The 22,247-nt window shown below is 42.4% G+C and overlaps 1 protein-coding gene across 3 annotated transcripts in view; it reads left to right on the forward strand.

Moving 5' to 3' along the window:
* The window catches only part of ITPK1 (inositol-tetrakisphosphate 1-kinase), a 141,841-nt gene that overhangs the window by 112,214 nt on the left and 7,380 nt on the right, over positions 1 to 22,247 (forward strand). For all 3 annotated transcript variants that reach the window (XM_050334955.1, XM_050334957.1, XM_050334956.1), the window contains 5 exons: positions 6,671 to 6,769; positions 8,683 to 8,723; positions 13,384 to 13,549; positions 15,757 to 15,824; positions 17,290 to 17,452. In XM_050334955.1, the coding sequence (XP_050190912.1) occupies positions 6,671 to 6,769; positions 8,683 to 8,723; positions 13,384 to 13,549; positions 15,757 to 15,824; positions 17,290 to 17,452 (537 nt within the window). The remainder of the gene's footprint in view (positions 1 to 6,670; positions 6,770 to 8,682; positions 8,724 to 13,383; positions 13,550 to 15,756; positions 15,825 to 17,289; positions 17,453 to 22,247) is intronic.

The raw sequence follows: 22,247 nt of genomic DNA on the forward strand, positions 1-22,247 counted from the left end.
AAATCTCTTCTGTCAATATTCCTCATGCTCACACATTTCTGAGGGGAGGGGAAAACAACTTGAGAGTATTTTTAATACAGCTCAAAGGTGCTGAAATAAACCTGTTGAAATTGTGGAGTTTAGGAATTAAGTTTTTTGGTTTATGAAGCTTCAACTGCAAAATTACCTACTACAGAAAGGAGTGACGAAGGGTTTCTTACATTTTGTAGGCGCTGGACTGCTGTGAAGTTGGGGTTGGCTTAGCTTGACTGACTCTTGGACATACAAAGTTTTTACCTTAGAAGTGACAGTCCAAAGCTATAAGTTTACAGTCATTAAAGGGATGCCAAAGGGCAAAAATCTGTAGTGGTTTAAGATACTTTTGAGATAAGGTTCAGCTGCATGCTTAAAAAAACCCCTACCGGCTTCTCTGTGTGGTTGGTTGGGTTTTTTGGTTGGAAATGAACTTAGAAGGCAGGGAAGTTAAGATTTCCTCCCCTTATTATATCAGGACAAAAAGACATTGCCCTGGCTGTGTATCCTTTCTATCCCCACAGGAACAGAGTGCTGCAGTGAAAGCTGGTGGAAGCACAGTTTACTGAAAATATATTTATTTTTAAAGAGTCTTAAATGTTTTCAAATCACAGAGCCAACTATTCTATTAAAGAGTGGCTTTTCTCAACAAAGTAGGAAGTTTAGAATTTGTTATGGTCAGCTGTAAATCTTTCTGATAGTTTAAGGCTTAACATTTGCTCCATGAGCAGTTGGATGCATACTGGCCTGAGCCAGTCCTGATTTTGACGTGGATGTTTTTCTGCCTAAGGGTGTTTACACCAGAGACAAGCACTTTTCAGAAGCATCTTTGTCATTTCTCTGCATAACACATTGTGTGATGTGGAGGTCGTGTACCCAGTTTCTTCAGAAATAACCCTGGCAACCTTTCCAGGCACAAGCTGTGCTCCATTTAGAATTGCTAAACAGAATTAGGGGATCTAGGTGTGCCAAGTCTGTTGCACACCTGGGGGACTTCAGGCCTCCTCTTGTGCTCCTTTGACAAACTGCGTCTTCCTCTTTCACAAATTTGCTGTACTAACTTCTTTTACCTTTTCTTGTCCTCAGTATGTCCATCTTTTGGTCCTCCTCTTACCTTCTGTGTGTAAACAGAGAAGAAGATACTGCTAACGACACAGTACTGAGCCTGGTCAAAAGATGGGATATTCTTTAAACACTAAAGAATATGTGTTTATGTTTTTCCAGTAGCACTCTCAGGATTTTGGTTGCTGATGCTCAGACTGAAGCTTCAAATAGGTAGTTTGTTTAGCTATTGTAGTGACCCCAGTAGTATCAAAAAGTCTTTTTCCTGAAACTCCTTAAACCAGCTCCATAAAGCCCTGCCTCGCCAAGTAAAGCTGAAGTCTTCTCTCCACTTCACAAATGGTTGCTCAGACACAGAATGTGTTCGGTGACTGTGTCATGGTCTCATGGCAAGAGGTTTGTGGTGCTGGGAATAAATACTCATTTTTCAGACTCTCTACTGCGCTTCCTAATCCCTAGGTGAGGTAATGAAGGATGGTGAATTACGAGGTAGGAGACATGTTGAGACTGTAAATCTGAAGTTAAATTGGCAGCGGCCTCCTCGCAGTTTGGGGGTTTTTTCCTAGCCACAGGTTTTGAGCTAATCTCACAGATGGCCATGAATTCTCTTTAAACTTCTTTTCTGAAGAGAAAGAAATGCAGTTTGTTGATCTATGAATGCAGAACATTTGATTTGCAGTCTATTGTTTGTTTTCTTACTGGTTCAAAATTATAATGACCAAAGAAATCTGAATAAGACATTATCTTATGGTTCTTCTATTCTTATGGTTTATGATTTTCCCCATGGTCATCCACAGCTGCCCTCTGTGTCAGTACTTCTCGAACTTCTACAGTACGAGGACTATCTACCATCATCAAAAACCATCCAGGGACTGTCTTGTACAGCCCTTCCATTTTTACTATCAAGATTTGGTTTAACTGGGATCAGCCATGTATTACTCTTATTTTTTCCTATCTGTTTTGCCTGCCTGCCAAATTGGAGTGTGTGTTGAGTGTTTGGTTTCTTGTACCTTCTTCCTTTTGGGGGTTTGGATATCCTGTGACTGTTTTGCAGTCACCAATGTCTGCAGGCCACCAGTGGTGCGCAGGCCCTGAGTAGAGAAGCACTGCTCAGCATCTCTTACTAAAGCAAGTCTGCAGTATAAAGATTTACACCAATTCTCATTGCCAGAAAACTCTCTTTTCCAAGCTGGTTTTTGGTCTGCATCTTACCCATCTGTACATCCCATTACTCCTGTCACTGTTGTTGAACTTCATCTGGTCCTGGCACTGACTCCTTGGTTTGAGTGCTCTTTTACCTCTCTGTTGTTGGTTAGCTGTGTTACTCCTCCTGTAAACTGGCCTTCATCAGTCAAGTCTTCCACCTTCTTAGTAGTGTTGTTGCTGTGTGGGAATGGAACAGTGCTCTGAAAAAGCTCACCCCACAGCAGGACATGCCAGAGCTGACTGCCCTGGTGCTGTGACTGCTGCCAGTCACCTGTGACCTGTTAGTGCTGCCTTGCTGTCTCCAGGGGTCCCACTGCAAACTGCCTTTGCAAAGAACGTGATCCCAGCCATGATCTCCATTCAAGGATGAGGGAGGGATAAAGTGTAGGTAGCAGTGGAAGAACAGAAATAACAGTGGAAAAAAGAACGGCATAGGTGAGAAATGGGGATGGGGGTGAGAAAAAATACAGGAAGTAAGAAAGAGGAGAGAGAGAGCTCCCTGTGAGATCAGATGATCTTGAAGAAAAGGGAGCATATTTGAGGGAAAATATGGAAAGCAGACACCACAAAGTTTGTGCCAAGGCATACAATAAAAATGAGGACAAGGACGGGGGAGGAACAGAGTGACAGAATTTTGACTTTTAAATTTAATTACAGTATGTTGTTTCTAACAACAAAAGTGCTACAGATACTCTTGGTAGTTGTCTGAAATGAGAGCTGAACCCTCTCCTGATCTGAAGAATCTTTCTTTGTTGCTGTTAGGTTGGCAGTTCTGGACCTGACAAGGTCCACCTGGAGTCCTGGCCATATTTCAAATGCAGGACTCTCAGAGACAACCAGGCAGTTAGAAAAGAAAGAAATACCATTCTCTAAGTGTGCACTATAGCAATGTACACCCTCTTAATTTACAGCAGTCCTTTGACTTACAAACAGATTTTTCCTGCTGATATCTTCAGTTCAGCGTAGGCTGCATGATGATAGGGGTAATTGTGGTTATCTTTTTATGTGTGATGCAGTGTATGCACCCAAAAGGAGGGAGGAAGTGCCTGAGTTTTAATTTCAGATCCAATGTGAAAAGCATAGAAATTGCATTTGTAATAATCCTTTGGGATTTAAGGTCACTTGTACATAGCCAAGGATGGAAGATGAGGCAGAGTCTTTTCCAAACTTGCTGTTTTAGGAGAAGAGTCCTCCAGTCAGTAGCATCTCAGTGCACAACACAGAACTGAGCATTGATGGTAGAAGAGCAACAGCATCAGCCCCTTGCATAGGTTCTGCATTGTATCAGGTCTGTGCTCTGACACAGAGTCATTTCTGCTAGCAGTACATGGCCAGTGCATCTCCATGGGAGGTGTGGCATGGCTGTGGCCTCACGCTACAGTAGTTCTCAGACTGCTTTTATGAAAGTTCTTCGTCCACACTAGGGCTCTCAGGTGCAAATGAGAATATTGCTTGAGTTTAGACTGGAGGATTAGGCTGTAACATCAACAATTATGTGGAGTCAGAATCATGTCACCCTTCTCACCTTTAGACTGTTATGTTATTTGTTTGTATATATTTACTGTTGTTCTTTTGGGCAATGATTTTCCGTGGTGTCTTGTCACAGCTGGTTTGTGAAGAAACAGTGACAGTGCCAAGGGTCCAGCACCTGACCACAGCTCAGTAAGTTCACATTAAAGGAATTTACCTTGGCAGAAGGAGAGGGGAGGGTTTGGTGTACCACTGGGTGTTCATTTGCACCACGTGGATCATACAGTGTAGTTCCATGCTGATGTAAATCAGTACTGAATTGACCCTCAGCCATTGAATAAGGTCTGTCCTGGACCTCAGTGCAGAGAAGGTGTACAGACTGCTGTCAATCTGATAGCAGGAGCTTGGTGATGAGAGAAAGCTTTAGCATGTGTTTGCCACCCTGGGAAGGAGGAGAGGATGATTGCTAGCAGCTGGAGGACTTTTTTTTTTTTTTTTAAACCTACAGCCATCTTTAGAATTTCAGTGTGTGCAATTAAACATAGAGTGGCAGTTTTCTAGCTGTAGGCTGTACTGAAATCTTGTGTTGAGCAAGGGTTTGTTTGTCCTCAGGTCTGGCTGTGAATTAATAGTCTGTTTTAGGGGTTTCAGTGGGCTAGAATTGCCTTCTTGGTGGAGAAAATGCCAATGCTGTGCAATGTCAGCAGGGGCACTTTGAGATGCTAAGAGCCTTCTCTGCTACTTTTTGTTGATTCAGATGGTCTTTTCTAAGTACAATGTCAAAGGAATTACTGTTTTACCCTTCCTTCATCTCCCCATGCAAATGTCATGTAATCAGCAGGAAAACTGAATCCTCCCTGTCTCCTGTTCCTGTTTGCATGGGAGAGAAATGGAGGGAAGTGAGATGGAACCATAGTCCCTCTGCATCTGCACTCTGAAGGCAAAGTTATTTGTGAGCCTTAAGCATGTGGGTGGGAGAGCTGCCAAGTCAAAGTTGTTCCCAAGTATCTGTAATCTAAATCTTATTCCTTAAATTCATCCAACTGAGGAACTTTGGGTCTGGCAAAGGCTTGTAAATATTACAGTACCTGTCACTTTTGGATGCTGCTTTCTGTTTTCATAGCAGCAAACTAAAAGCTTTGAAGTCTGGGATGTTTTGTTTAGCTTTGTAGAGGTTGACCTCAAAGCATCAATCTTTCTGCTCCTTTTAGAATGTATGAAAATAGCCTTTTCTTTTTTCAGAAAACTTGTTAGCAACAGCACTGCTAATGGTCAGAGTTCTCAGATATTCTCAAAGCCTTGAGGATGTATTGAGATATGTATACCAAAATACAGAGAGTTTTGTACCTCTGTAATTTTCAGAGATGATTCAGTTTTCTTTATATATATACTTACAGTGAAATGAAAAGCATTAATCTAAACAATGTTTATTAATTGATTTCTGAACGCATGGCTCTCTCAGAGTGCAGTTAACTTTACTGGAGTTTTAGTTCACATGTACTTTTCAGTTTCTGCACTATCTGGACAGAATGGGCTCCACCTGTTTGGATTCTTTGTGCTCACATCAAGTTAGATGTGAATGGTAATATCAGTCATGTTTTGCTAATTTTTAAGACAAGTTGCTGGTTGATAAAAACCTGTGACTTGAGTTTGCCAGGTACAGTTGCTCCCATCATTTGTGCTCGTCTCCGGTTCTTCTTGGAGGAAGGTGTGCCAGTGTTTCTCTTGAAATAAGTCTTAAAAGTGAGTCCTGACAGACACATTCTGAATTAAATCCAGTACTGTGCAGCTAACTCAAGTTATAACTCCTTGATGGCTCCAAAGTTAACCTGGTCACAGCTAAAACTCCATGAAGGTAGTACTTCAAAGACTGTGCTCCCCGAGGAGGTAAATTGGATAGTTGCTTGTACTTGGGTAATGTTCTTGATTTGGATTTTGTCAATGTGTGCACAGCTTTTGTCTGAAAATCCTTGGGTGTGCTGACCTGTCCTGGAGCTGTGGCTGAAGCCAATGTTCTCTTTGCACCTAGCCCTTTTCAAACCTAACCCTCTTGAGCGATTTATGCTCAGGTGCTGTGAGCCTTACAGTGGTTTGTCCCTTTCCTGCTGCATTCCTAGGGGAATCTAAGTATTCTTACACTGAACAGGAAGTGAATCCTAGAGCAAGTCAACCTACTGAGTCACTAAGAGGGCTCGGTTTTGACCCCAGCCTTCCCACAACCCCATGTGAACAGCACAACATCAGCAGAAACACTCTGGAGCAGACCTGCTCTGTTCAGTTTTACCATGGCTCCCGTGTTCTTTCTCTTTAACCAGACCCCACTGAGCAGTCTTGACATGGTGTCTTGGTGTCTCAGTGGTGCTCTGACTGGCTTTGCCAGACCAAATGAGCACTGCTTTTGTGGCAGAGAGGTCCCAATGAAAGGAGAATGTATTACATGACTGGCACCTTGACTGAAGTAAATTCACACTCTGCCACTTGAGGAGCCCTATAGGAATGATGGCTTTGGGAGACTGCCTGTTCCAGTCACCTTTGATGACCGTTCAGTTTTTTGTAAAATGTTTTAGAAAACTATGATTGAAGGCATAAAGTTAAGAGCTAAGATCCCAACTGCTTTTCACCTCACTGGCTAAGTCTTTTGCAGCTGCATGTTCCTAAGCAGGTGATCATTTTTGCTGCCTAACTGAAAATACTGGCTTTATATTTCCATTTAGATTACCTGAAAATTGGGACTTTCATCTTCTGAAATGTTTCCAGAAACCCAAATTCAGTCTTGGTTTATAGTCTTTTTGGTGTTTTAATTTCAACTGTTAAGGTAAAGTGGACTATCAGGAAGCAGTTACTATGGAGAGAGCTGTTAATGATGCAGCCGAGAACTTAAACCCCTCATCTCCATTTGAGTCTTTTTTTTGTCTTGCAGATGAGAGGATCTGTTCACCACCCTTTATGGAGCTGACAAGTGCCTGTGGAGAAGATACCTTGCAGCTTATAGAGAAGAATGGACTGGCATTCCCATTCAGTATGTACATGGGCTTTTTCTTGGAGCTTCTAGTAGGTTCTGAATATTGCAATGCATTCCCCAAGGCATAGCCAACATTGTAGGAGTGCGGGTTTCACTGCCAAAAGTGTCAGGGATGTTAAAACCTTCCTGAAATAAATGCTCTAAATCAGCGTTTGGAATGTGGAACAAAACCTCTCCCTATCATCTTTTACTTTGCCTTTTATTGATGTTCCTTACTTTAAACACCTCACTAAAGTAAACATGCATTCCTGGGAAATGCTAATAGTTCTAACAAAGTTAGCCTCTTGCCCTGAATTTGTGCAAGGTGTTTCTCCTGCCAGCTGCAGTCATTGTTTTTCTTGAGAAAATCACTGCCTTGCTGATTGTCCTCTTTTTTCACCCACCTCTCTCTTTCCCTGATGCAGACTACAAATATAATCATAGAGAGTAGAAGAAAAGGGGTAAAAATTTACCATACATAACAGACTCCAAGGGCCCACAGCCTCAGAAAGCTGCTATGAACTGTTTGTGCTTTGTGGCAAGTTTCATTATGGGGCTTCTGCTTTAATTCGTTCCTTTATTTGATTCCTTGCAGTATAAAGTGAGCAGAATCGGTTAGTCGGTGTTTGTTCCCTTGGTGCTTGCCTCATTTGTAAGGTTCAGAGGTAAAGTTGCGTGGAAAAAGCATGTTTTGCCCTCCCTGCCTTCGCTCTCCCAAATGAGGCAGGTCTCCTGAAGCTAGATTGGGAAGCAGGAATTTAAAGCCCACTGAACGGCTTTGACCCCCTCCTCATGTTGTGCTCTCAATACAGGCTGACTGGTCCTCAGTAGTCAGGAGCATAGCCCATATATCCAGAAGGTCTGAATCAATCTCTCTAAATGATGATGAAATTAAAAAATAGCACTTAAAATTTATACAACTTGGTACTCTGGGAATGCTTTTTCTTCTTTCTCTCTCTTTTTTTAAATTTTTTTTCTTAAAAAGACTCTGGTTCTCCAGAACATGTGTCTATGAGACATGGTATACCACCTTCCAAAACTTCAAGTTATCAACTTATTTTGGATTCTAGTGCAGCTCATCAGCCTTTCATAGCTGCCTGCCCTCTTGCCTGGGAATTTGATTCTTCCAACAACCTCCAAAGAAGTCCCATCCTATCCATCCCCTCACTACTTGCAAGTTTTTATCTCTTTAGCTTAACACATAAGTAACATTAGCTCTAGTGATCATGTGGGCCCTAGGGTCTTCAGCTCTTCTCTGGTTTCTTAGCAGAAGGAGCATTTTGTTTCTTTCCTCTTACTGGTTTTACTCCTCCTCTTACTTAGGCTAGAGGTGAGAACCAGGATATACAGAGCAGATAAAAAATGTGAAGGAAAAAGAATTGCTAGACTCTCTACCTTTCTTCGTCTCCCTCTATGGTTGCCTGTGAAAAATAAGTTGCATCTTAGTTTGATAGAGCTCATTAGGTTTCCTACTCTTCCCCAAAAACAGGGAGGTAGGAAAATAAGTTGTTTTTCACTGTGTCCCAATTCCTTTGTTTTCAGGACAGTAGTGTTTTGTGGTACCTGTAAAGTAGCTCCAGCCTCAGAAAAAAAATCACATACTTGTGAAGATGCTCTCTGAGTAGGCAGGTGGCAATCCCATACTAGTACTAACTTCTTAGCTGATGCTTTGCAACTCTGCCCACTCCTAATAATGATCTGTGCTTGCACCTTAGTTACAGGGAGGAATTGAGAGAATAGGGCTTGGAGCAAGCCAAGCTTTGCAATAATTGAGGACACTGTTCAAGCAGAGGCTGTCACTGGTGTCTGGTACAGTCAATGCCTTGGTCTGGTGAACTCCAGTGTTTGCATGTGTGGGTGGGAACAGGATTGTAAGGGGTTTGTGTGTCCTGTTTCAGTGGTGAATTGTTTTTTCTTTTTTATTTACCCAGTTTGTAAAACCAGAGTGGCCCATGGAACCAACTCTCATGAGGTAAGTTAAAAAACTTCGCAGCATTATGCCCCTGCATCCAGTCCCCCCCATGGTGGTTTGGCTGGGGATTTCCAATCCTGTAGTAGGCTGAATGAGGTCTGTGCTCAAACAACTTTTCTTCCCTGCCTCTCCCTCATGTTTAATTGCACCATTATTTTTACAGAAATCTGAAATGAAGTTAAATATGACTTGAACTTCCTGACATGGAAATTATTTTTAGCACTTTGTAGCTTCTATCATCTTGTTGTGTCTAGCAGTTTGTAGTCTCCAGTTAGCTCTGTCTCCAAGGAATCTCCTTCAGACTCTTCTTTGGTGAGAGGTCACACTAAACAGTGTTTCCATCCCACAGTGTTACTTTCCAACATGTATGTGGTACAGATGAGAAGCGGGTTTGTTCTTCAAATGGAGCAGCTGGCTCCTTTCCTTGAGGGAAAGGAGTAACAAATAGATACGGTTTCCAGGCATGTTCACTTGTAATAACACAGTGGGATCTGTGGGGAGAACAGTGCTGGTAGACCTTAGCTTATCTGCCTTCCTGTAAGGCAGCTGCAGCTAAAATGGTTGTATATTCCTGGAAGGAGTGCATTACCTATGAGACTAGCTTCCTCTAAATTTAGGTGAGTAGAGTCCTGTTTTAATTCTTTTCCATTTGTGCTTCCTGCCTTCCTGCTTACTGCAGCTCAGTTTTGAGAATCCAGCCCTTGCTGCTGGCTCTTCTAATTCCCAGCTTCCTTTGTTAGCAACATCGGCCATCAGTCTGTGTTTCCCAGCTGCTTCTGAAATATGTGCTATGTTGCTGAAATATCTCTAAGAGCTGAAGGCCCTGAAGTAAAATGTTAGTCTAGACAAGCAGAATGGCAATGGCTGAAATCTTAACTGAACAGCACTTTGTTTTAAAAATGCAGCAAGATTTTTAGTCAGGCCTTACCTTGGATTATTTCACAAGCCAACAAACAGTCCTATTAGTTGCTGGAGCAACTGCTATAAATTTTTGCTGTTGTTACCAAGAACACTTGGGGACTGGATTAATTTATGAATTTCTGGATTAGTTAATGAATTTCAGACTCAATTCTGTCAGGAGTTCCTCTGCAACTGCAGCCTGAAATGCATGAACCTTTCAGTGCGTGTCTGGTCAGGCTTGGACTTTGTTTCCATGGTGAATCTTTCTTTGATCTTCTTTCATACCATGCAGACACACCTCAACCTCCTGCCAGAATTCCATTTTCTGAGCAAAAATTAGACTAAAATACAGTTGTAGGCTGCACTTTATCACAGAAACTTATGATGAGAGCCTAGGAGGACCCCTGGAAATAAGCCTGAAATCTTGCATGGTACTCTACATAGTTAGTAGTAGCAACTTTTGGAGTTGCTGAGTTCTCAGGAATGATCCAAAGTGTATTTATGATCAGAGTGGAACTGTCTTGTGATTGTTTATGGTCAATAATATCAAGGGAAGCATAGAGTAAGTACTTACTTACAGTACAGTCTGTCTAAATGATGCTGTTTCATGACTCCTTCTTTGGCTTTTGGTAAACCACTTCATTTTCTGTAGATGTATTTTCACTGCATAGTTGACACCAGAACCAAAACACTGACCAGAAACCTGCTTTTCTTCATAAGATAGTTGTTCAAAAAGTTCAAGTGCTGGCTAACGGGGACAGCTGAAGGTGCAGGCTGGAGTTTGGGTTTAGTACCAGCCAAGGCTGATAGAATCCACACTTCTCATGTGAGAACATGCTGTAGTTAAGCTGAGGTGCTGTTAGTCTTATTGTGGTGTCCCACAGTTCTACGTGGCCTCTGCACTAGCAGCTTCCTTGGCCAGCTCAGCACTTGAACCCTGCTTTGCCAGCACCGTTTGTTAAACCTGAACAGAGATGATGGCTGGAAGTTGTGCTTCCTGGCTGCCAGCAGGTCAGAACATAATTAACCTTCAGTACAGCTGCCATGAGAGACTCATAGCCTGAAGAACTGTGTCCAGAATTACTTTTTCTGAGTGAGAAAAAGGCAGAGAATCACTATGCTTTTTGAGACTGAATTCCTTAAGGACATTGTCAGTAAAAAATACTGGTGCAAATGTTTAGTTTTGCCTTCAAGATAGCTCTGCATTTATAATGAGGAATGCTGTTTGGAAATTATGACATCAAGTATTGTTCCCATGTTACTGCCAGACACAGCAGGTCTGTGCTACATAAAAAAGAGCAAGTGCACCCTGCAAGAGAATTCTTGGAGCTCTATTCATGCATGTTAAAAACCATGAGACATCACAGTGAACCAGCGTAACGCAACACCACAGGAGTTATATGGGTTGTGTGCTAGTCCATGGGCTGTCAGCACAGAGCTTTGCAGAAGAGAGGTTTCACATAGTTTCCAGTAGTCTAGGTCAGTTATGTGCTGAGAAGATAAACTCTCTGGCTTTCCACACTTCTAAAATTGGCTGATAAATACCTGCTCATCTTGTGGGTTTTTGTGGGAATCAATTATTATTGGAAGAGAACACTATAGGAACAGCACAGTTCTTGCCAGTGTGATGTTGGAGATTATATAAAGCCAACATTCTGCATAGGAGGAAGAGTGTTTCTTGCCACCAGTGAGAAATAAATGACGTATGATGTTGTTGCTGTGAATCATCTTGATGGATGATTCTGCTGGTTAGAGAAGTTTCTTGCACAGGTTGTTACCACTTGCAAATTCAGTCCGTACTGTCAAATAGAAAGCACCTGGTGTAATAGAGACAGTAAGAATATCAGCTGCAAGTATGTTTTGAATGGACATATTGACTGGAACTCAGAAAATGTTAACCTACTGAGTCATTGTGCATCTGTGCAGACAGTTGTTTGATCTAAATTGGACTACCAGATAAGGAGCAATAAGGACAAAAATGTGTGCTCAGACTTTTAACTATGAATACGTAATCACTACATCATTTACCACAACTGTGTTTTTGAACAACAAAACCCAAAAACCTGTAATATTTGCTAAGATTTTTTATAGAAGCAAACTAAGGTGTTAGCAAAAGTTCCGTCTGAAAGTACAGCATTCATCAAATGAGCAGTTGATCATATGTAATACATGAGAGAGAACGTAAAGGGATAAAGTTTCTTGGTAAAACCCTTCCAGTGACCCTGACTTCATTAAGACACTAAGCACGAAAACTGACAGAAAGTATATGGAAAGCAGAAGCAAGCAGTGTAACTCATCTGCGCCGTGCTGAGGCAGGAAGGAGGCCATTTTATTTCGTATATCACTGTGGAGTCACTTCAGGGCTGAGAGGAATTCTCTTAGCCTCTCTGGACTGTCTTGCATCCTGAGTAAAACAGTACGCCCAATTAGGACAGTGAGAAAATATTAACAGTCTTATAAAACCACTTGAGTTTCAGAGCTTAGGAATTTTTCTGATAAGTATTTTGCATCCTACACTGACTAAGGTGGGCAGCAGGCTCAAGACTTGGCTGTTAGCTGTTGTCTTCAAGACTCTTAAGGGGGGAAGGGTGCTGTTGTCTTCAAGACTCTTAAGAGGGGAAGGTGTTCTAACCAGAGCATCCCTGCCTGTGGGAGGTAGTTTTTTCCAGAGGAAAGAAAGATAAAATGCATGTCGTGTGCTCTGACCTTACTACCAACATGCTCCACTGCCACTGTGGATAACAAGGCCCAGCATTGCTGGAGTAATGAAGACAGGTCAATATTCAGATCCCTAGAGCATAGCTTTTTCAGGGCTTTGAGGATGGAGAGCAAACCTAGGTTTATGCTCAATAATAGAAAATTACTTTATACATTGGTATAAAGTAATTTCATCACCTGTACCAGAATGGTGCTTGCTGCTGGTTCTGTGTAGGAGCCATGTCAGCACCAACAACAAACCTGCAAAATGGGCACTGTGGTTGTGCTAATTTTATATGTGCATGTAAGTATGGTAATGGAGAGGTCGAGGAAAAGACCAGTGTAATATGTGCTGAAGATAAGCTGTCTCATCAAAGTACTTCTGTCCTCCTACCAACATTGCTTCTGTGCTGCCTGAGGCAGCTGTTGGTCATCATTCAGGCCCTATAAATCCCTTCCTTTTTACCGTATTTATTCCAGTGCCTTCAAGAGGACTATCCATTTGTAGTAACGGGGTGAAACCAAGGAAAATCAGTAGGCCAGCATTTGTTAGCAGTAAGAACTATTGGAGTCTGAAAAATATTCTCTGATGGGATGGGTGACGCCCCAATACTTAGGTTGTTGCAACTGGACTGAGCCAAACCATGGGGAATAGAGCAGTGGGGAAGAATTCATATAGTTAGTACAACAGAGCTGTTCCTTCTGTTGTTCTCATGCTACAGGCTTGTATTCAATACAAACTTTGTCATCTGTGTTGGTCAGGTGTTTTTCCCTTTTGTTGTACCTGCAGTGGCAGTAGCTTCCCAACTAAAGGCAGAAAATGAAGTTGCAGAGAGCTGAGAAGAAAATGTTGATTGAAAATGAAAGCTGCACTGCCCATAGTGTTCAGAGAGCTATGTGTCACTAAATGAAACATAATGACATAGATCTAGATGCGCAGAAGGAATTCACACATGGTCAATATACATCCACCAGTAGATGTTCCCCCTTGTTGCTAGGCAGGTGGGGGGTAAGCATAAAACTATTGCAAGACTTGTGCCCAACTGTGTGTGTGTGTTTCCAGATGGCGATCATCTTCAACCAGGAGGGCCTGAAAGCTGTTCGCCCCCCCTGTGTCATTCAGAGCTTCATCAACCACAACGCCGTGCTGTATAAAGTCTTCGTGGTCGGGGAGTCCTACACAGTGGTGAAGAGACCGTCTTTAAAGAACTTCTCTGCAGGAATCTCAGGTCAGTTGTACCAATTTAAAAGGAAATGTATGTTCTTGGAGCCTTGTCAGGAAACATGAAAAATGTCTGTGAAAACACTGCTGAAGTGAAGGCAGCTGGTTCTGACATACCATGTTTCCTCTTCTGTATTATTTCACTAGGAAGGAAAATAACTCACCTGCTCTGGAATACATACGAATGACATTCATACAGTAAATATTTATGCAATGGTAACCTGAGTCTTACCTGTTAGAAAAAGTGGTTTATGTCATTTGGAAAGGGGGAGAGTTCTCTCATTTCACTGTAAGTTCATGTGCCATTTGTTCCGGAGTTTGTTTATAAATGTGCTTTGGAGAGAATTTCCTGGATTCCATCATTTCAGAACTTCCTCTCCCTATTTTTACCTTGGTTATGTAGGTGTGTTTAAATCAAGAATCACTTGTGCTCTCCATTAAATGAGCCTCCCTGTTCATGTGAGGCCCAATGTTGAAAACCCTGGTGGGAGATGTCCTTTGGTTTGTAGATACAGATGTGTTGGGGGGAAGGAGGAATGGATTTATCAGTGAGGACAGTGATCCTTCTATATGTCACTAGAAAGCAGCACTTGAAGGTTCCTCGTTAAAGATTACTTAGATTTCCTTTATGGAAAAAAACTCCTTTCCAGAGAACTGCATTTTTGTGGCCCACCAAAAGCATAAAGCAATTAGCAGCATATGGATGGGAGCATGACCTGCTTGCAACTGGACAAATCCAGGAGGTGGGGATGGGATCAAACTAAAGGACTTGAATAAACAAATGCCAATTTTTTGTCTCTTTGCTTAGTGTTTTCTGCAGATTGGGGATGTCCACTGTCCATTGCATTTTGCACACAAATATGTATTTTGTTTATATAGGTATAGAAGAATTATAGATATATATATACATAGAGAGAGAGAGACTGGTAAAAGTCCTTGTCTGCAGCTGTGTATGCCTGTATTTACATCTATGTCCTGATCAAACTAAGTAGGCCAGAACCTGTGTTCATATAAACTGTTAGGACAGTTGTTCGATACTTTTGCATTTTGAAGGGAACATTTTAAGGCATCTTTCTGAAAATGCCTTAGCTAATGTCTCATCTGTTAGTGTAAGCTTTGAAAGTTGTCTGCAAGTCCACATAAAAATAAGCAGATTAGGGTAATTGTCTCATTTTCTTACCCAAATCAGGAGAGTTTGAGGGGGCCATGCCACAGGTTCCTTACTAGGCAGATCTGATGATTAAGCAGATCTGGTGGCTCTGACGCATGTGAGGAGCTGAGTGTCTGAAAGTACAGGGTCTTTCTAAATGGGAGGAAGGACAAGAAGAGTGTTTTGTGGTCAGACTGCAGAGTGGACTTGGGTTTGCTTTTCACAGCTTCCCCATCTTTAATGTGTTGGCCCTGAGGCTGCTCTTAAATGTCCACTCAGAGTGACCAGCATAGCAGAAATACTCTTGCTGGTGCCACCTGCACGCGGAGACTTTGGTCCAATTGTTCCTGTGTGGGTTGTCTGTACAATGCCATCAGTCTGCTGTGGTGGGAATTCCAAGGGGAGACATGTGGTGATGGATTTCTCCCCACCGGTAAAACCTTCAGCACAGGGGGATCAGGGCAGGAGGTGCTGGTGCAATTCTCCTCATGGTTTCCACTGTGGTACATTAGTGGCTTCTGTCACTTCAGGGTGTCTCCTGCATTCCTGTGGTGCCTCCAAAAGGAGGGCGGGTCCTGACCACCAAATGTACTGCTTTCTCCCATGGTGACAGCGCCCTCCCCAGCTTCACAGGGATCTCAGTGTATCCTAGGTGCTACTGGCCTCCTGCCTGCAGTGAATGCAGCTTCCCCCTTCTGTCACACACCTTCCCCTTTGAACTGTCACTTTGAGTATGGCAAATTAGTAGAAATTAACTTCATTATTTGACTGAATTTAGTTATTGGCTCTGCTGAAAGAAAGGAAACCAACTTCTGGTAACCCAGGACATGGTTCCATTTATGTGTGGTCCAAGAACCGTGGCTGGCCCATCTGTGGGTCCCTGCCTGTGCAGGCAGCCAAGTGCCAGCAGCAAAGTGCCTGTGGGTGGGGTGGGTGGCAAGGATGGCCCAGTGGGGACCAGGACAAGATTCCTGGGGCTGCAGTGCCACCTACTGTTCTTTGCACTATTCCTTTGGAAATTAAAATCTGGTATAAAGTTATTTACAACCCGTTTCTAATTGCAGACAGAGAATCAATATTTTTCAACAGCCACAATGTTTCCAAACCAGAGTCCTCATCCGTCTTAACAGCAGTAAGTACACTTGGTCTTTTTCTCTCAATCACAGCTGGAAAACTATTTAGTCCTTTCTTATGGAAGTGTTAGTAGCTAGTGACTCTCTTTCACAAGTTGTCTGCTTCTGTGTTGCAGGCTGAGGTCTGTTTGGTACCACGAACCAGCATGACTGTGTACCCCTCTGGTTTTCCTTACCGAGCTCCGGTGAGGAAGCACTGATGCAGCAGGGCTGTGCTGCTTGCCATGCCCAAACTCCCCAGGGCTAATCTAGGCAAAGGGAAGAACGAGTTTCTGAAGGCAAACACCTGGCTTTTTCCTGTCCAGAGAGATTAATAAGCATAAATCATCCTTCTAGGACTCAGTTCTGTGAGGAAAGACAAACAGTGAAAATTCAAGCAGTGAAATCATGTTGGCACAAGGCCACAGAGGGCCAGTAGCTGTCTGCCATGTGAGCATGCCCAGGCTGCGACCACAGGACCATTTCTGGGTGTCCTTCGAGACCAGCAATGCCAGCACCCTGCAGTTTCATGCTAGCATTACCAGTCCTTTTAATAAGCTTTGCACACATCAATCCTAACAAGTTCTTGGGCACTCAACTGCTGAGAAAGTCACTTTACAGCACTGGGTCCTCTCAATCTCTCAATCTCAAGATTCTTTTCTGTTTCACAAGCTCTACTGGGGACTAGTCTCGTATTTGATTGAATTTGATATGCAACACTCATGCTAAATATTAAAACTGTAATTGTACTATTTATAGATCTCTTTATGGTTAGGTTAAGCAAGAAGCCATTCCTAAGAATTTACTTTCAAATTTAGAGAGTTTGCTCCTGTGGTTTGTTTACCTGCCATCTCACTCATACACATACATATTCCATACATGCTTCTGTGGGCATAACAGCATACTTCTGCGGGGTAACGTGTAAAAAGTGAAGAAAATAAGTAACCTGAGTTATTCATTTTAATAAATATTTATAGAATAATTTATACATGAAAACCCACATAAAAAGTATACTCTGCCCTGAAGATACCAGCTGAGTTGTACTATATGGTTCAGATTAAACTAACAACAGGATTCTGTCCTATGAATCCTGTAGCACAGACATTGATCTACACTGAAACAACAATAATATACAGAATGTTTACAGACAGGGTTAGACATGCCACCTGTATATGTTTTTTAAGGTGTAGATCTAGTACTTAAAACAGTGAGTCTGATTCTCCATTCATTCCTACACTGCTCTGCTTTTCCAGCTGCACCAGTATGAGGAGGAAGAACTAGGTACTTGAGTGCAGATGAACTTCCAATATAGGAAGGATTCTGAATTATGAAAGCAGGTTCTCTTTGGTGTCTTTCTCTCTTTCATGCCAATGGTGGTCTGCAATTAGATTTGATGGATATGCACCTGGAAACTTCTGAAAATCAATCTTTCCACTAAAAAGGCTCCTTCAGAGTCCCTTAGTAATGTGTCTTTTTCCATTATAGCTGGATAAAATTGAAGGAGTATTTGAGCGGCCAAACGACGATGTCATCCGGGAAATCTCTAAGGCACTGCGGCAAGCTCTGGGAGTTTCCCTCTTCGGAATTGACATCATCATTAACAATCAGACTGGGCAGCATGCGGTCATTGATATAAATGCATTCCCAGGTGAGAAAAGCCTTTCCACTCCTGCTTTGTGTGGAGCAAGTTTTACTGCTGGTGTTTCACATCATTGCTTCCCCAGTTTGGGACAGGAAAGTAGCATCCGGATGGTTCTGAGATCAAATACAGGTCAATCTGGGAAGGGCAGAACCCTAATCTAGATATGGAATTTGCAACTGAAATATCGGCTCTTAGGAGATATGGTTAAATTTTAGTGGCTAGTTGTAACATGGCTGTCATGCCCTTCCCTGCAAAGGGATGCCCAGGAACCGTAGTCTGGGACTGTGTGCTGGAACCTGGCTTTTCTGGGCCTGGCCCTCATTCTGAAATGAAAAGAAGAATAGTAAATTCTATTTTAGGAGAACCTTTAAAGGTTTCTGTTTTTTTCAGACTCAGTGCCATTAAAAAAAGATGAGGGGGTGGAAGCAACAAAGTGTTCCCTTAAAAATCTCTTCCTGTGCAAACTGATTCCCTATAGAAAGACATTTGTGCACAAAAATAGTGCTGGGAATCTGAAGATGATAAAATTGTAGGTGCACAGAAGAGTGTTGTGAAGAGTTAGTATCCTTGCAAGTGCACTTATAAGTGCATCCTGGAGTAAAAGAATAGATTAGAGCATCTAAAACCAGGTAAATTTGTCCTCTGCTTTTTTAGTTAACTTATGTCTTGGAAGCAACTGAATTAAACTTCTTGACCACTGGAACTGTTAAAAGGATTTTTAAGTGTGTATAAGAGAAGGTCTTACTTGTGCTAAATTCAGTAGCCTAACATAGGAAAAGAATACATCATCTCATTTGATGATCTTTTGTATGGAATTTTTCTCTTTGAGAATCTCTTCTCATTATCTGATTGTTTTTTCTCATTACCTGCTGTGATGTTTTTTCTCAGAGACGTACACAGGCTGATATGTAGTTTCTTTAACCTGTCGTTGAAGACTTTGAGTTCTCAGTATAGAAAATATACATCTAGAGATCTTGCCCTGAGCCCCGAGTCTCCTAAATCTTTCCATTTGGGTTCTCAGTCCTACTACTGCCCTGTAGTGCTTTGCTGGTGTATCTCCACAGTGAGTGGCTTCCTTTCAATACTCAACTCTGCTATTCTCAGGTCACTTTGCATCACGGTTCTACCATATGGTGTTGATGCAATCTGCAGACCTATGAAAACATTGTTCTGCCAAGAGCAGTGAAATGACCTAAATTTGGTGTCAGATGGAGCCATATCAGTTTTGTCAATGCGATTATATTTCAAACATTGGGTCTTGAAGTCAGTGATGCAGGAGATTCTTTTGCAATCTTGCATTGTGCATTTTGGGTTGGTGTTTGGGGTTTTTATATTTTTTCAAGTATTGTTTTGGATTTGGTACTTTGCACAGAGTGAAATTCCCCTTTTCTTGAAATCTTGAAAAGTCCAGATTGGGGAACAACCACTGGCAAACATATATTTGCATATTTAGAGAGGAGTAATGTCTTCTTGTTGTGGCAGAGGTTTTCAGAACTGCCTTTGGCCTCTTGCTCTGCTGTGCTTCTACGCTAAGGCAATAGTTTTCAACGTTCAGCCCAAGTTCTGTGTTTCAGTCTGCACAGTAATTGATCTTTAAAGGACATTGAATTAGTAGAGTGGTTTAGTCCTTGCAGGAGACTTGAGAGCATGGGGAAGCTTCTTATGCACTGGCCTATACTGTGTCTCACACAGCAGTTTTTTGGTGGTGAACATGTGAGTAGTGAAGGTAGCTACTGGCTTTATCACCATGGGATAGGTTGAAGACCAGCTGGAGAAAGTCTAGAGGATAGCAGCAGGGACCAGGCATATGGAAGAGAAGGCTGGGAGAGACAAAAGTGCCTTCAGATTTGTAAAAGGTAGCAGAACTGAGAGAGAGATGCCCTTGCCCTTAAGGGCTGCTGAGGTTGGAGAAGAAGCAATGGAGTAAAATGCAACAGAAGAAAAGTTACATTTCGGCACAGAATACTCTCTTGTTCAAAAGCATGTTCAGCCCAGGCAACTGAATTTCCCTCCAAGGGCCAGTATGAATAAAGGCTGAACAGGTTCAAGGTCTGACTTCATTGACAGGGCCAGCACATTGCTAATGAGAATTTCAAACTCAGCCCACCTCAAAAGAGTCACTGCATCAGCAGTGGGTTCTCCCTGTTCCTGGCTCAGTGCAGTCCCAGGAAGGGGCCCTCCCTTTCTCCTCTTCCTAAAATCATTCCAGCCTGCAGTGGTTGCAGTAGAGACAAACTGGACCCAACTTAGACCCTCCAAGGATCTGCCGCATTATCTCTGCACCACTGCTTTGAGAAAGGGAGGGGAAGAGATGCCCTATAAGAAGCATTCACAGCCTCTTCCACTGAGCTCAAGCCACAGCTTGGGGCCAGGCCTAACCAAAGCCTTGTCCAGGTGCCTAGAGGCTTGCTGCCTTACTTGTTTGCTGTCTTTTATGTTTGCCAGGCTTGAAGCTCATTTGAACCTGCCGCTCCGTGGATGTCATGTTGAGATGAGTTTAACGTCAGAAGTGAGAGCAAATGTACCTGCAGGATGTTGTCTGTTACCTGCTCCATTAGCACCAGCAACTCTTCAAAAAAGATTTTAAAGATGAATGTCTGAAAGGCCCATAGTGTCTCTTGTTCAGTGGGAAACCACTGGGACTATATTTATCAGTGGTTAACAGCTGAGATATCTGACTGTAGGCACAGTCACGTAGCATATGGGGTTTATGTTTGTCTGACCTCAGACAAGTGACAGAAAAGGCTCCATCCACATAGCCTGCTGTTCTGTGGCTGTGGCTGAGCTCAGCCAGCCTGGGCAGCGGCTTGTGTGTGTGTTCTGCAGTCTGTCCCTGTTGAGGTGGACTGCTGGCTCTGGGTGAATCTGAAAAGCATCAGATCAGAACACGCACTTTGCGTGCGTTAATACATTGGCACAAATGCAGGACATGGGCTGTCCATTTCTCTCTGGCCAGGGGAAGATGCAGAAGAGCAGAGAATGTGCCAGATCAGGGAGAATCTCCAAAAAACCAGGCAGGTAGCATCTGTAATGCTAGCTTAAAAATGCTCATAGCCATTTCTTGCCTCCACCAAAGCTCGCAGGGGTGGGTACTTGTTTTCAGATGCGTTGCTGGGTGGGCATCTTTCCTATCCATGTTCAGCCAGAGGACTGTGTTTTCAGCATAGCAAAGTTCAGGGTTGTTGTAGACAGGCACTTGCAAAATGGTTTCAGTGGGCAGTGCTAGGATAGCACCTGCTGGAGCACGATCCATGCTGTTTTGAGGCATGCTAAACTTACATCCTTCCACTGATGCCCTGTGTGGCACTAACCCTGAATTCATTGCCAGTAGTTTCTGAAGGTATAATTTAATCTACCCTTCTTGATTTTATTATCATTGTAGCACAGGTGATGTCCCACAACTGATTTGTTTGAGAGGCCTGCAGCAGCCCTTGGAACCAAACAAGGCAATATCCACTGTTTGCAGCTTTCCACAGGAGTTCTGTGACTCAAGAGTTGAGACATCTAGTTCTCTTCCTCCCTTCCTTGTATTTCTTTTTTACAGTTTTGTGAAGTTTCTTCTGAGTTACCAGGCAATATTACTTGGGCGTTTCCACCCAGTGTGCAGAGAGTTTGCCCAGACTGAGCCTGCCTGTTACATCCAGCTTCCTTACACTGTAACATCTGCCAATTTCAGGACTGAATAACTGGCCGTCTTATTCCTGTTAAATATTTAAAACAACGTCTTTGTGTGTTTGCAGTTGCCCCCCAACAAGGCTAGTTTGTTTTCAGTGAGCAGACATGGAACACTCTAGGGTACTATGGATCTCCTCTCTGAATATTAAAGCTGTTACTATGGAGATGGCTTATTCCCAGGGTGTTTGAAGCACTCTGAGTAGATTTGAAGGTTAATCCCACAGCTTTTACATAAGCAAGAAAGCATAACAAGCACTTCTGTCAAAGAGGTGGAGATCCTGTTCTGACTCCCATGGCCAGCCCCAAGAGTCCTAGTTGCCCCCTGCCGACCAGTGGATTATCATGTGAGGCACTGGAAAACTCGATGTTTTGAAATGAATAATTTTTTTGGTGAATCTGTTTAAGGGTCTTTGAGAAAGCAAAACTATGAGCTGTTGTCTCACATTGCTGGTGTTTTGTGTGACCTGTTAAATATCTGAGAGAATTGTGAGCATGTACAATAAAATTAATAGCAATGTCTCAGCCTAAATAAGAGTTATATAGTTAACATATGGGTTATAAATACACCATAAAATCACCACAATTATCCTCTTACCTTATGTTTCTGAGAAGTTGGGTTTTTTATTGCCTAAGGAAGTTGGTCTTTACAGGAGAATGGAGATTAAAATTGAATTATTTATGGATCTGTGGAGCTATTCTGCACAGTGATCACATCACTAAAAGTGTGTTAAAATGTGCATTTACTTTGTGGTCTCTGGTTCTGCTCATATGCTGCTGTGTGATGTGTGCTATTCACGTGGGTCTTTTAAACTTATTTATTGCTTCAGTCTCCTGTATTAATGTCACCTTCAGAATACTTTTATAGACCTTTTAAAACAGCCTATCCCATTAAATAATACTGAATGTCATATGTCACCTCTAAATAGTAAGGCAAACTGATAACAATTTTAGGTAATGCAGTAGCAGTTAAGATCCATTTCAAGACATTGTACCCATATGTTGCATGTCTGGTTCAATTTTAGAATAAATGCAATGATGTGCCTGTACCAGAGTGTTTAAAATAGAGCCAGAAGCTCTGTACGCCTAGTGCCACCCTTTGTGTCATCAAAAATGTCATGTCTCCTGG

The sequence above is a fragment of the Myiozetetes cayanensis genome, unplaced genomic scaffold (genome assembly GCF_022539395.1).
Source record: "Myiozetetes cayanensis isolate MyiCay16 unplaced genomic scaffold, myiCay2020 scf6-25, whole genome shotgun sequence".
NCBI classification, from domain to species: Eukaryota; Metazoa; Chordata; class Aves; order Passeriformes; family Tyrannidae; genus Myiozetetes; species Myiozetetes cayanensis.